Source organism: Macrobrachium rosenbergii, chromosome 11, assembly GCF_040412425.1.
Source record: "Macrobrachium rosenbergii isolate ZJJX-2024 chromosome 11, ASM4041242v1, whole genome shotgun sequence".
NCBI lineage: Eukaryota > Metazoa > Arthropoda > Malacostraca > Decapoda > Palaemonidae > Macrobrachium > Macrobrachium rosenbergii.
The window spans coordinates 34,477,278-34,489,777 of record NC_089751.1 but is presented as its reverse complement, the minus strand read 5'-3'; the positions used below and the strand labels follow the sequence as shown (position 1 = coordinate 34,489,777).

At 35.5% G+C, this 12,500-nt stretch overlaps 2 protein-coding genes across 5 annotated transcripts in view; one reads left to right on the top strand and one right to left on the bottom strand.

Annotated features, from left to right (window-relative positions):
* Positions 1 to 12,500, top strand: part of LOC136843316 (peroxisomal trans-2-enoyl-CoA reductase-like) — a 352,117-nt gene that overhangs the window by 255,236 nt on the left and 84,381 nt on the right. The gene's annotated exons all lie outside the window — the stretch shown is intronic.
* On the bottom strand, positions 1,149 to 6,946 carry LOC136843314 (serine-rich adhesin for platelets-like). The gene is made up of 2 exons (XM_067111572.1): positions 4,505 to 6,946; positions 1,149 to 1,565 (listed from the first exon to the last, which is right to left on the bottom strand). The coding sequence occupies exons 1-2, from the start codon at positions 6,799 to 6,801 to the stop codon at positions 1,232 to 1,234; spliced, it is 2,631 nt and encodes an 876-aa protein (XP_066967673.1). The 5' UTR covers positions 6,802 to 6,946; the 3' UTR covers positions 1,149 to 1,231.

The following is a 12,500-nucleotide window of genomic DNA, read 5'->3' as shown; positions in this document are numbered from 1 at the left end:
ATCTTTTTAAATTGTCTTTTACAGTGTGAGATATTTATGTGAAAGAAAACAAGTTGGTAGTGTTGTAATATTTTATTAGAATGGAAAACGAAGTGTGAGTGCTATAACTACGAAGAATCATTATAATGAGAAATCTTCAGAAAATCTTGGCCAAGATCCTATAATATTCAACAATAGGAAAGGTGTAATCTCTCTCTCTCTCTCTCTCTCTCTCTCTCTCTCTCTCTCAAGAACTTCGTGCGACTCTCATGAGACAAGTATTCGAAGTTTGAGTCTACTTGCAGCAAGAAATCCTGTTAAGGCAGACACTTACCAACTGAGCTCAAGACGAGACAACTTGCGTTCTTTGGAGAGCTCTTCTCTGCCTCTCGGCCCCATCTGTTAAGCAGTGTCACTCCCCTCGTCCAAAAACTGCTCTTTGATGTTTTGTCCCGAACTTTGTCGTGTTTGATAGTGTTTGATTTTTTTTTCTCTCTCTCTCTCTTTCCGCTTAGCTTCATTTCTTTGCTAAGACTCGCGTTTCCCCACTTATTGAAAGCCTTTGGTATCTTGTGTTATCAAGCTGATAATGGCGTAAATGCTGCTTGTGTATGTAGATACATAGAAGGTCAGTTCCTTCAGATATAAACATTATAGTTATAATAATGTCAGAAAGATTATTTCTTAGGATTCAAATAATTTTCCATAAAGGTGATAAACCCAGTGACAGTCTCATGGGAGAATAGCTTTCTGACAAACATTATTCGTGAAGGTACACTTTGCGAGACAGTCATTTTCATTCATCATGATTCATTTGTACGTGATATTATTAACTTTTAATATCTCCTGTCGATGTCTGCCAAGATATATGCATTTCGTTCATTTATTCATTATTCAGTCATTCATTAAGTAGTGCATCACTTTCGAGATACAACAGTAGTTGTAGACCGATTTAAGGCATAATGAATAATTTCATTGTTTTCTCGGTAATAGCACCAAACTCTCTCTCTCTCTCTCTCTCTCTCTCTCTCTCTCTCTCTCTCTCTCTCTCTCTCTCTCATATATATATATATATATATATATATATACAGTATATATACATTCATATATATATATATATATATATATATATATATATATATATATATATTTGTATATATATTTGTGTTTATATCACTAACAATTGTAGTAAGTATAGAATTTATAAGATTAATATAGATCCAGAGTAACAAGAAACCCTTAGATAATGCCCCTATATGAGTGAATCCTCGGCATCAGACGAATCTTTGGAGGAAGAGCTTGCCGATTCTGAAGAGGAGGATGATGATGAGGAGGAGCAGGAGGAGGAAGAGGAGGAGGAGGAGGACGACGACGACGACGAAGAGGAACTCCTCGGTGACGATCCCGGCGAAGGGAAGGAGGATAGCCGCGAGTCTCCGGACAGCGACGAAGGCGACGAAGAAGGGGTCCTGTAGAGGGCTTCGTTTTCGGAGTCGTCGTCTTCACGGTCTCTTCGCTTCCCTGATTTCTTGCCGGTTCGGCTGAGTTTCTTCTTCTTCTTCATCTTCTTTTTGGCTTTCTTCTTTCTACAAGAAGGAGAAAAAGTAGTGTTAGCCTCTGAGGAATAGTGTCGATTCTAAGCTCAATACATATATATATATATATATATATATATATATATATATATATATATATATATATATATATATATATATATATATATATGTGTATATATATTTATACATATATATATGTATATATATATTTTATACATATATATATGTGTATGTATGTATGTATATATATATATATATATATATATATATATATATATATATATATGTATATATGTATGTATGTGTGTGTGCGTATTATATGCTGAAGCCATAGGATTTGTTTATTGTTGAAAAGAAGGCGACAAAGTGCCAAGCACTTTCGTGTATTATTTGACATAAAATCGGGGTGGCTTCAGCTAACAATTAAATGACGTGCATATTTGTGATTTTTAATCATACATGTATACACATATATATACGAGTACGTGTGTGTGTGCGTGTTTAATCATAAATGGACCATTTGTGGAGGAACCTTGTAGACCACTTCTTATAGTAAGTAGTCTACAACTGGATGATTATCAGCGGAGCATCATATTTTGCTAAACATTTTGTTCTACTCTGTATTGCATGCGCTCAGACTTCCCATAATGCATTTGCCTATTCATTCACGCCTCTTCCCCTTATTCAGTCCATACTTTTCGGTGCACCTTTCATCTTTCCCCTTAAGCCTTCGAATTATACATGCTCTCTCCAATTTATCGAAGTCCATTCTCTCCACATAAGCAACCCACCTTCAAACAATGGCCCATCCTTCCACTCAGGTTAACCTTACTGTATCCTCTTTTGTACCTCGTCATATCTCATAATTCAGCCATTCTTGCTCCAGATATGCCACACAAACAGTTTTATCTGAATAGCATATATGTTTCTTTTCTTTGACATTCGACATCTAAACGCCACTTCCATAAAGTACAAGCAACTCAGCCATCCCTTTATACCTCAATAACTTGGCTCCCTTGGACACTCCGAAATTTTACAAAGGCCCTGCTATTTTCCTTGCTTGGCTCAGTCCTAGTGCCCTACATAAATAAGCAATTTTCATTCTTCCAATATACGTACTGACATTGATTTCTTCATCTCCCTGACGTTTATATACTTGGCAAAACGCACTTAAATCTTTCATCTCTTACAGACGCTTTCCAACCCTTTCGCCGTTCCTTCAGCTTCTTTTCACTATCACAGTTAAGTGTATTACCATCAGTTACCAGCTACCTCACTCTCCATTTATAACTATTTTTCTTATCCCAGGGTTTTGTGCTCTATTTCTCCTTTCCTTAATTTACTTCATTAATCTAGTGTATATATATTATATATATGCATATATATGTGTGTATAATACACTCACACAATATATATATATATATATATATATATATATATATATATATATATATATATATATATTATGTTTTGTTCATTCTCGTGTTTTTCTGTATATCGTGAAATGGTGAGAGAAAATTATTTTTATTTTTGACGAAATCGTGAGGGCGAGGAAGTTAGGCCTCTGAAAAGGGAAGCTTTCTGCTGAACCCTGTCATCCCACTCAACTGGAAAACTGTAAATGAAAGGGGGTCTGCAGTGCACCATAGATAGTAAACCATCCTCCAGATACCAGTGGCATTTACACATTTAATTTCTTTGTGGAACTTTTTAATATTTTCGCGTATCATATCTGTCAGGAAATTCGACTGGAATAGTTTTTTTAGCATTTGGTGTCTTACAGTTTGATGGTAAATACAATACCTTTAGTATTACTGTCACTAGTACAAATTTCTTTTTAAAATGTTACGGGTAGTTATTCCAGCATTGTAAGTCATTAGTAGGTCATTTGTAACGTAATATCTAAATCCTTCTACCATTTCACACAGTCACTGATTGTTCACCAGAGTCTTATGCTAATTCCCGTTTCTTAAGTGTATACATAGCGCGCAGTGTTAAAGACAGCCAGATATTTCTGTACCTCTGACATCTACTGTTGCCCTTCAGGTTTTTTTTCCTTTAGATTTTGCATTTCAGAACTGAAATGTACTGTGTTTCAAACCTAAACTTTTATAGAACTATTACTACACTTCGGTCTCTGTGAGATCTACTGTCTGTATGAGAAAAATTTGTCTTCTTTGTCTCCAGTAACTTCAGGTACATTCGCCTTCACCTCCAACTTTTCCTCTGTGGATAGTGATTCTATTTTCTGACCATTGTTTTTGTATTGCCCTGGGAACGATGTAAGTCGGATTCTGGTAAATGGGGCAGAAATCTACCTCTTAAATGCCCGATGGCTCTAATTAATGCATGAAAGCTTTTTACTATACACCTCTCAGTTATATTTTTATATTTGCGCTTCACAATAATATTGCTACCTTTCATTATCAGTATTAACATGACGAATAACAAAAGAACAGAAAAAGATAGAACCTTTTTCTATAAAGTCCAAAGGATTCTTTTCCTTCATAGAATTATTAACCTTTGTACAGTTTGTGAATTTCCACGTCTTCTTACGATATCTGTCTAGTTTTTTCTAATTCATGTACATTACTTTTTAAAAAAATTATAAAATAAAATAGTAAGATTTCTAAAATCTACTGAGAAGGTATGTAGAGTACATAATCGTGTCCTGTCTACGATTTTATATTTAAAAAATTTTAAGTCCATGTTCTTTAACTTATATTCTTCCCTGGAGGTCACTGAGTTTTTCACTTAAGGAAACTTGTAATCGATATGGTATTTTCAAGACGGATCTGTTTTAAAGATCTGCTCTTAAGTGTCAAAAGCATAGTAAAGTTAGATCCTATATATGCCAGTGCCAGTAAGGATCATCTCTCTTTTTTTTAATACATTTATGTCCCCAGATTTTATTTAAGAAATACACCACAAACAATGCAAGTTCTAATGGGATTTTCCCCAAATCTTACCTAGTAGCACCTGTGCGCGACGAATCATCTTTCAGCGACGGAGATGACGATGATGGAGGCGTGAAAGAATTGGCCTTGACGGAAGCCGAAGAATCGTGATCAAGGAGTTTGTAAGAGAACAAAGATCTCCCGTCTTTTGCATCCCCAGCATTGTCTTCTGTGTTGTCACCAAGAGCATTCACTTCTTCTAATGACGCAAGCCGGGCCCTGAGATTAGATTGAACCTCTTCCAAAATTTCCATCGTGGTTTTTGGTGTTAGTTTTTCGCCATATGTTGCCAATGGATCCTGCTCTTTAGTACATGAAGCACCTAAGGCATTAAAACTTGATCTTTTGACAAACCGAAGACTTTTAGGGGCTACGATAGTGCTGTTGAAGCTCTCTTTAACGTTGCCACTAGTGCTTGATGACGTTTCATCAGGGTTGGCCATCTTGTGATATTTGACGTTTTTGGCAGATTTTGTGCTTCTTTTATGTCTGTGCTTTTCACCAGATTTGGGCTTAACATCTGATTTGACTTTATGAGGTTCTGAGTTCTCATTTCTTGATAATGACTCTGTTTCTCCGTAAGATATAAAACTTTCATCAAAACTCCTATAAAATGGTGAAAAGACATCTTTACTATAACGAGACTTTGTTAAGTCAAAAATATTTGTTGTAGAGGCACTTTCAAATGATGCACTGGCAACGAGAGGTTTTGTTCTTGCCTGGCTGCCACTCATCACTGTCGTGGGGATGCTTGTATTGTTCACAGAGTTACTCTCTGCTGGTTCTGTCTTGCCACACCCACCAGACCTCTCCAGTTGCGCATTCAGTGAGCCCTGAGTACCTCGGCACAATGCACCATACTTACGTGAAAAGGTTGTTCTATTTCTATATTTTACAGCATAACGAGTTTCAGAAAAACTTTTAGGCACTGATTTGGGGTTGTAATAAAAGGTATCTGGAATACTACGGTATCCTCTTCGAGTATATGAGCTACTGCAGTCTTGTCCTTTCTCACCTTTCTTTGCTGCCTTCTTGCTTTTTGGTCTTGTTAAAAGTAACTGAAGTAGCCATGTTTCTGAGGCATTAGGAATTTCTAGCTCTAGGTTAGAATCTTGCCTGAACCTGACATATTCATCTCGGTCAAAATTATCAATTTTTTGCTCTAAAGCAAAGTTAACAGCTTCATAAGGCCTGAACTCAGGAGACATCTTAGGACTAGCTACAACACTTTCAGGTAGACCATTTTCCATAAATTCTTTGCCTCCTTCTTGTAAGGCCTTTTCATCTTCAGTTGCTAAAGGTTCTATAAGCCCTCCATCACTTTTAGATGAATCTGACAGTTTTGTATCAGTTCCTGTGGAGATGGGTGGCAAAGGGTCCTCCCTCGGTTTCCTATTTGGACGCTGAAGTACAAACCCAGCTTCCCTAGCATTAAGGTTCTGATAAATCTCAGACTTTGTTTTATATGGATTTGGCTGCATGTCCTCGTTGAAGAGATCCTCAGGGGTAAATAGTTTTTGGGTCTCAATCGTATTAGAGGCAGACTCTTCTTTTCTCAAATTACCGTCGATAATTGGTAAAGATTGGCCCTGAGAATTTTCCTTTGATGTTAAGGTGTTATCAGCGGATTTACACTCTTGGATATCAACAGTAAATATTTTCTTAGGATGAGAGTTTGAATCTGAGTTATTACTGAAACTGAATAAGTTACACTGATTTGAATTATTTTCAGTAGTTATGACAGAATTATTGATTTGTGATGTGGAAAAGACTCTACCGTTAATATCGTGGCTGTTTTCCAGTGAGTCTGCGTTTTCATCCATGGGCTCATTTGAGCTAGTATTACTTTTGTATGATTCACTGGATTCCTGGTCTTTTTTCTGTGAGAAAATTGTTGGTTGTTCAATAACTACAAGTCTGTCATCAGATTGCTTGTTTGCCATGCTTGAAGGAATACTCGAGAATCTTTTTGCCTCATTTTTGAATGCTTCATTTGGCTTGCTAGGCTCTTCAAAGTTTAATTCTTGAATATCTCTTTTGGTGTGCTCTGAGGGGGAATGAATAATATTCACTACAATTTCTTTTCCATCACTAGACTTTGGCAAAGATTTCATTGCTTTAGAACGAAGGTGCCTCGATGCACAGCCCTGTGTAAATGACCCACATTGTAAGGATGGCACACATGTTGTTATGAGGGACGTTTGCAGCGATCCAAAGTTAAAGCTATGAATTTCAGTTGAAGATGTAGATTCACAATAAACTGATTTCTCAACCTTCTTCTCCAATGTAGTTCTTGGACATAAATCCATCACGAATTCAACTTTCACTCGTTCATTTTTTTTCCATCGTCATTAGCATTTATCAGTGAGACGAGGTTTTGTGGTTCACTTAGTATTTTATCAGTAACTGAGTATTGCCACTGATTCCAGAATGATTCACGTCTCAGTTACTCCACCTGAGCTTCTTTATACTTACATGCTATTTGTGACGAGTCGGGAGCCATTCAGCACTAAAAGTTCTACTGTGAACACACAAATCATCATCTTCACGTTCAGAATTCCTACTTTTGTTCTGTGTCCCAGCTAAGTTAAAGCAACACTCCTTTAAAGTATTTACATTAAACTGGGTTCATAACGGTCATTTTCTAAACATTAAAATTTAACATCTGTTTCCTTCATTAGTATATACTTTCTACATTTCCATTCAGGTCACTTAACTTTTAATGAATTTATTACCTCATTCCGAATACTAATTAATATAATATGAAAACATTGGACCTGCAGAAAAGGTGAGTTTATTTTATCTACTGATACATAATTTTCTCTGAAATTGCTTTTTATTTCAAACGAACTCACTTATGGTTTTATGAGCATTAGACCTTTTCACTACACTATTTATTTATTATTATTTTTTTTTTTTTTTGCAACTTCATTTCCACATTTCCAAGGAAATTAACTACGGCGCTTTCCTTAAAGTTTTCGGAAATTTTCTCCGAAAACTAACCGTACCTGGTCACATATTTTTGCTCACTAGAAAAAGAATTCCAAGAAACTCTCTCCTTTCATAGTTCGCTCTCTTTTGTTATCCTTATCTTTCTCTCATTCCTTATTGTCTTTCTTCTCCCCAGTCCTTTAGAAACCCAGACCCCTCCCCCATCGAGTACTAGAGCTCATAATTCCTCCTTATTGGGAGTCGTTTGGAGACAAGGACGACTCGCACGCCAGGCCAGGTGACCCTCCTGTTGTTGTTGTAGTTGCCGATTCTCTTCCTGTTCTTCTTCATGTCGCCGACGAAGCTGCTACTTCCGGTGTCACTCCTGCTAATGATCATCTGCAACTGAGATTCCCTCTGTCGAGAAACCGAGCAGGCACTTTTTCACACCAGGAGAGTTTGGTCGAAGGGGTTCATGTCGTCTTGCGTCATCTGTTGGAACAGAAAATCATTATAAGTAATAACCTTTGTATGTGATTTATCTAGTGTTCTGAAACAGAAAATCATTTATAATTATCAGTAACCTTTGTATGTGATTTAGTAGTACTAGTGTTCTGGTACTTTCTAAATTATTAACATTTATCCATTCAATCCATTTAGTAATTATCAGTAACCTTTGTATGTGATTTAGAAGTAATAGTGTTTTGGTACTTCCTAAATGATCAACATTTATCCATTCAATCCATTTAGTAATTATCAGTAACCTTTGTATGTGATTTAGAAGTAATAGTGTTTTGGTACTTCCTAAATGATCAACATTTATCCATTCAATCCATTTATAATTATCAGTAACCTTTGTATTTTTAGAAGTAATAGTGTTTTGGTACTTCCTAAATGATCATTTATCCATTCAATCCATTTAGTAATTATCAGTAACTTTGTATGTGATTTAGTAATAGTGTTTTGGTACTTCCTAAATGATCAGTAACCTTTGTATGTGATTTAGTAGTAATAGTGTTCTGGTACTTTCTTAATGATTAATAGTTATCAGCTCAATCCATTTAGTAATTATCAGTAACCTTTGTATGTGATTTAGTAGTAATAGTGTTTTGGTACTTTCTTGATTATTAGCATTTATCCATTCAGTCATCTGATTAGCTGTGTAAGGAAAGTCCTACATAAACTTAGACAAATGTGTAAAAAAATAAAGCAAGAAGCGGCACAAGTTTGCGATACAGGAATAGGTGATTCCTGTCAAAGAAAAAGTTTCTTAACTGGAAACTGTCACAGCTACGTGTCACAAAATAGAAATTGTTCGGGACGCAAAAAAAAAACTTTTTCGTCCCTGGAGAAAATTTCTTTTTGATCTTGTGATACGATTGGTTAGCGGAGAGGCCTTTCGGAGTTAACACGTGATGGGATAGTTTCATCAAAAGTTGATAACGTTTTGTTTAGGCTCCTTTCGTCGAATCCTATTCCAGGTTATTTTTCCTGTCCATATTAAGATTAAATTGTCAGTATATCGTTGTTTAACGGAACAACTTAGCTGAAATTCTTAGGGTGTTTAGTTGTAATCTCTTCATTTAGTAGTCTTATTAATCTGGTTTCGTAGTGATATAACGATTTAACAATGGCTTGGCAGAGTATTAATGTATCTGACCTTCCATTTTGAGAAACATGAGTAATGGTCTCGTTTCGATTAAAATGATGGAGTTTTTTTTCATGCAATCATGTTTATTTCGTATGCAAGAACTTTATAGGCTCCGTTTGAACTGGTGTCAGTTCTGAGAGGAAACGTAAATGCCATTTAATATTGAGTTACTTGATGATTTTTTTTTTTTTTTTTTAATTTTCGGGGAACTATGAACGTGTCCATGGACTTGTAGTAATGTAGAAGCCACTTTTCACGTAAAAACTACTTTTCAGCGTGCAACCAAGCCACAGGAAATATAAACATTGGTTTTGAGAGAATGAGTGTAAGTAAAAACATAAGAAAATTTTGTTTTAATTTGAGCTTGGAGAACATTATCAAACTAACCAGACATTATTTTCGGATATATGGTCGTGACTGAGCTTTGTAGAAAATATTTCTGAATACGCATTTCTCCTACAGATGCAGCTTTCCATAATTCATAGTACACAGAAATATTCGACAAGTGCCTTTTGCCCACAAAGCTTTTAGATATATATACTGTACTTGATTTTTCGATGAATTTCTCTTTAACTTTCTTAGAATTTGCTTTCTTCTTTTAGTATGTACTGTTTAGAATCTACAGTAGAGTTATGGTTTAATGGAAATAATTATTTTCAAATATATGGACATATGGTCTTAAAACTCCGTGAAAGTTGATGAAAATATTATTGTAGGTTTTCGTTTAGTTTCAATAAGAATAATTTCCCAGCATGTAAACTGGTTGGAATCGAAATGATTATCATTTTTGAATCTAGTACCAGTTTAAACAAAGGGCAAAATAATGTTTAGATTTGTAGCTAGCAAAGATATCATTATTATAAAATGGACAATCACCTACTAAACCGTCTTTTAATTAATCTCCATAAGCATTATTTTTTATACGTTTGTCGATACTAAATGAGTTGCCTAACAAATAGGTCAGGGTATTTATCAGGGAATAGACTGATAAGCAAAGCTGGGAAATCTACGTGGATAATCTATCGATAATTAATTTCTTACTTTTTATTGTCGGGTATGAACTAGTTAGGGTGTTCACCTTACTATGCAATTCGGGTATAAAGCATGAGTTATTACTTTTATAAACCGCAGAAGCTAGTTTAAAAAAGATAATGACTTTCACGTATTTTCTTCTGGTTATCTGTCACTAGCTGAACGAAGTTTATCAAGGGGATACTGATAACAGTCTTCCTCCATTTCCTCTGTAGAAGGACTCCTCGTTTATGTCTTCCTATCCTAGGGTGCCACCATCACAACCACCGACATCAGCAGCAATAACAGTAGTAAAACACTGATCACGATAGATAGGCTTTATGACCCAGAACGGAAGTTTATGACGCCGCTTGGGCCCCTCCCTTTTTATGACCTTTTGGAAGACTCCCTACCTCTCCCTTTTATTCAGTTTGTGGAACATGTTTAGTGATACATAGAAATATCCTCTCTCCATCCATGCTTAAGTTATCTGGCTAAAACCATAATATAGCACACTGTTTAAAGCGTGAGGCCTTCATTTTGAATTGAAAAAGAAAAAGAAAGATCTTAAGGTTTGATGAAGAAACAACAAAATAGTTCTGTACCATTTCGATATGTCTTTAGGTACTTCTCCATACAGTTGCTTCTAAATCCATAGCACAGGCCACGTTTCTGAGCAGTTCAGAACTACCAGAACAGTGTTCCAAAACGCAAAGACGTTTCACCGAATGTCACTTAAGGGGGTGACTAAACAACCAGTCCGTGTTCGTATTAAATAAAGAAAAAAATAAAAAAAAAGAAATATCTGAGTATGAGAGGATTTTATTGCACTCGTCTGTTATATGAGCTTAAAGGTACTAAATCCACAAGCCATCAGAGTCCCGACGCATGAGCTAGGAGTTTGGAAGTTATGCAAGTTACCCCTTTATTTTTTAAATAATCTGAAGAAATTATGTATGTCGGAAAAGCAAAACTACCATATCGGGCAAGCCATTGCTACGTGGAGTTTGTGTACAGAAACATTTTCAAATAGGACAATAATGAAGAGTGAGGTACACATATAATTGTCAGTGTAGGTTTCAGGAAAAATACAATTCCTCTGCAAAGTCTCTCTTCTTGTAGCCTTGCGTTACATGCTCCAGTATGGCTATCGAGTGTCTCTACGGATCCCAGGAGTGCTGGGGCGGTGGCCTGGTAGAAAAGGAAAACATCCTAAAAAGCCTGTCTTTGTGAATGTGACTGTATACTTGAATTTAGGTGAGTGTGTTAAAGTTATTTGAGTTTTGTGAATAATGCCGAATTGTGTAAAGGCTATCGGGCTGCTGTCATTTGTTTGTCTATCAGTGTGTCTGCTCGTCTCCCTCCAATAAATCGTAGCTGTGTTCGTCTCCCCCCCCCCGGCCAAGTTGACCGAGCAGATTTATTCTCAGTAATGAAAACAAGTAAAACAATTGTAAAATAAAAAAAATACCATGAAAGGAAGCACTCAAAGGCTGCTGTGCCTGATGCTCTCCCTTTTCAATGTTCGTGACCTTTTGTTCTATTCCCTGCAGTGTTCTTAGGTAATGTAAGCTGGTCAGCAGTTGTTTTCAATTCAGTTTTTTTTACTTTTTTTAATATTTTACTCTTAATAACTCATGACTTTCGATTTCTTGCCTTTAATTAAATAATTTCCGAGAGAGGAAAGAAAGATAATACATTACCTATTAGTGAATTTCGACTCGGTTTTCTTACTTTCATTTTGATACATTTTTTTAATATGATCCTGCTGCTTTTGTCCGTTATTTCTCTTGGGAAAATCAGATTTTATGTTTGCCTAAGATTTTCCATTATTCAAAATGTAAATCAAGCTGCACCCGAGGTACTAAATTCGTGGACGCTATTTCCCTGTGGTTCTGAGTTGGTTTTAGGACTTTCCAACTAAAGCAATATAATTTGTGCCATATATATATATATACATATATATATATATATATATATATATATATATATATATATATATATATATATATATATATATATATAAATATATATATATATATATATATATATATATGTATGTATGTATGTATGTATGTATGTATGTATGTATATATATATATATATACATATATATATACACAGTATTTATTTGTAATAGTCACATTCTTCTTTTAACTTCTTGATTTCCTCCCCCTTTTTCGATACGCTTGTCACTAAAAGGCCTTAGATACGAAGAACCAAATGAAAAAATGCTGACGTTCGTAGCAGGATTCGAAACCGCATCCGGAGTATCAGAATGAGGTAACGTTATCTACCCGACCATGCTGCGGTTCTTCATTTTGATCTTATGCTTATTAATGACAAGCATATCTAAGAAGTATGAGGAAACAATAGATTAAGGGGCATTGTGGTTATTACAATTACATACTTATC

What these genes read in the sequence shown, in the direction of transcription:
- LOC136843314 (XM_067111572.1), bottom strand. Translation starts at nt 6,801, where the DNA reads ATGGATTTATGTCCAAGAACTACATTGGAGAAGAAGGTTGAGAAATCA. An exon ending in TCGCGCACAGGTGCTACTAG is followed by an intron (nt 1,566 to 4,504) that starts GTAAGATTTGGG and finishes TCCTTCTTGTAG; the next exon opens with AAAGAAGAAAGCCAAAAAGA.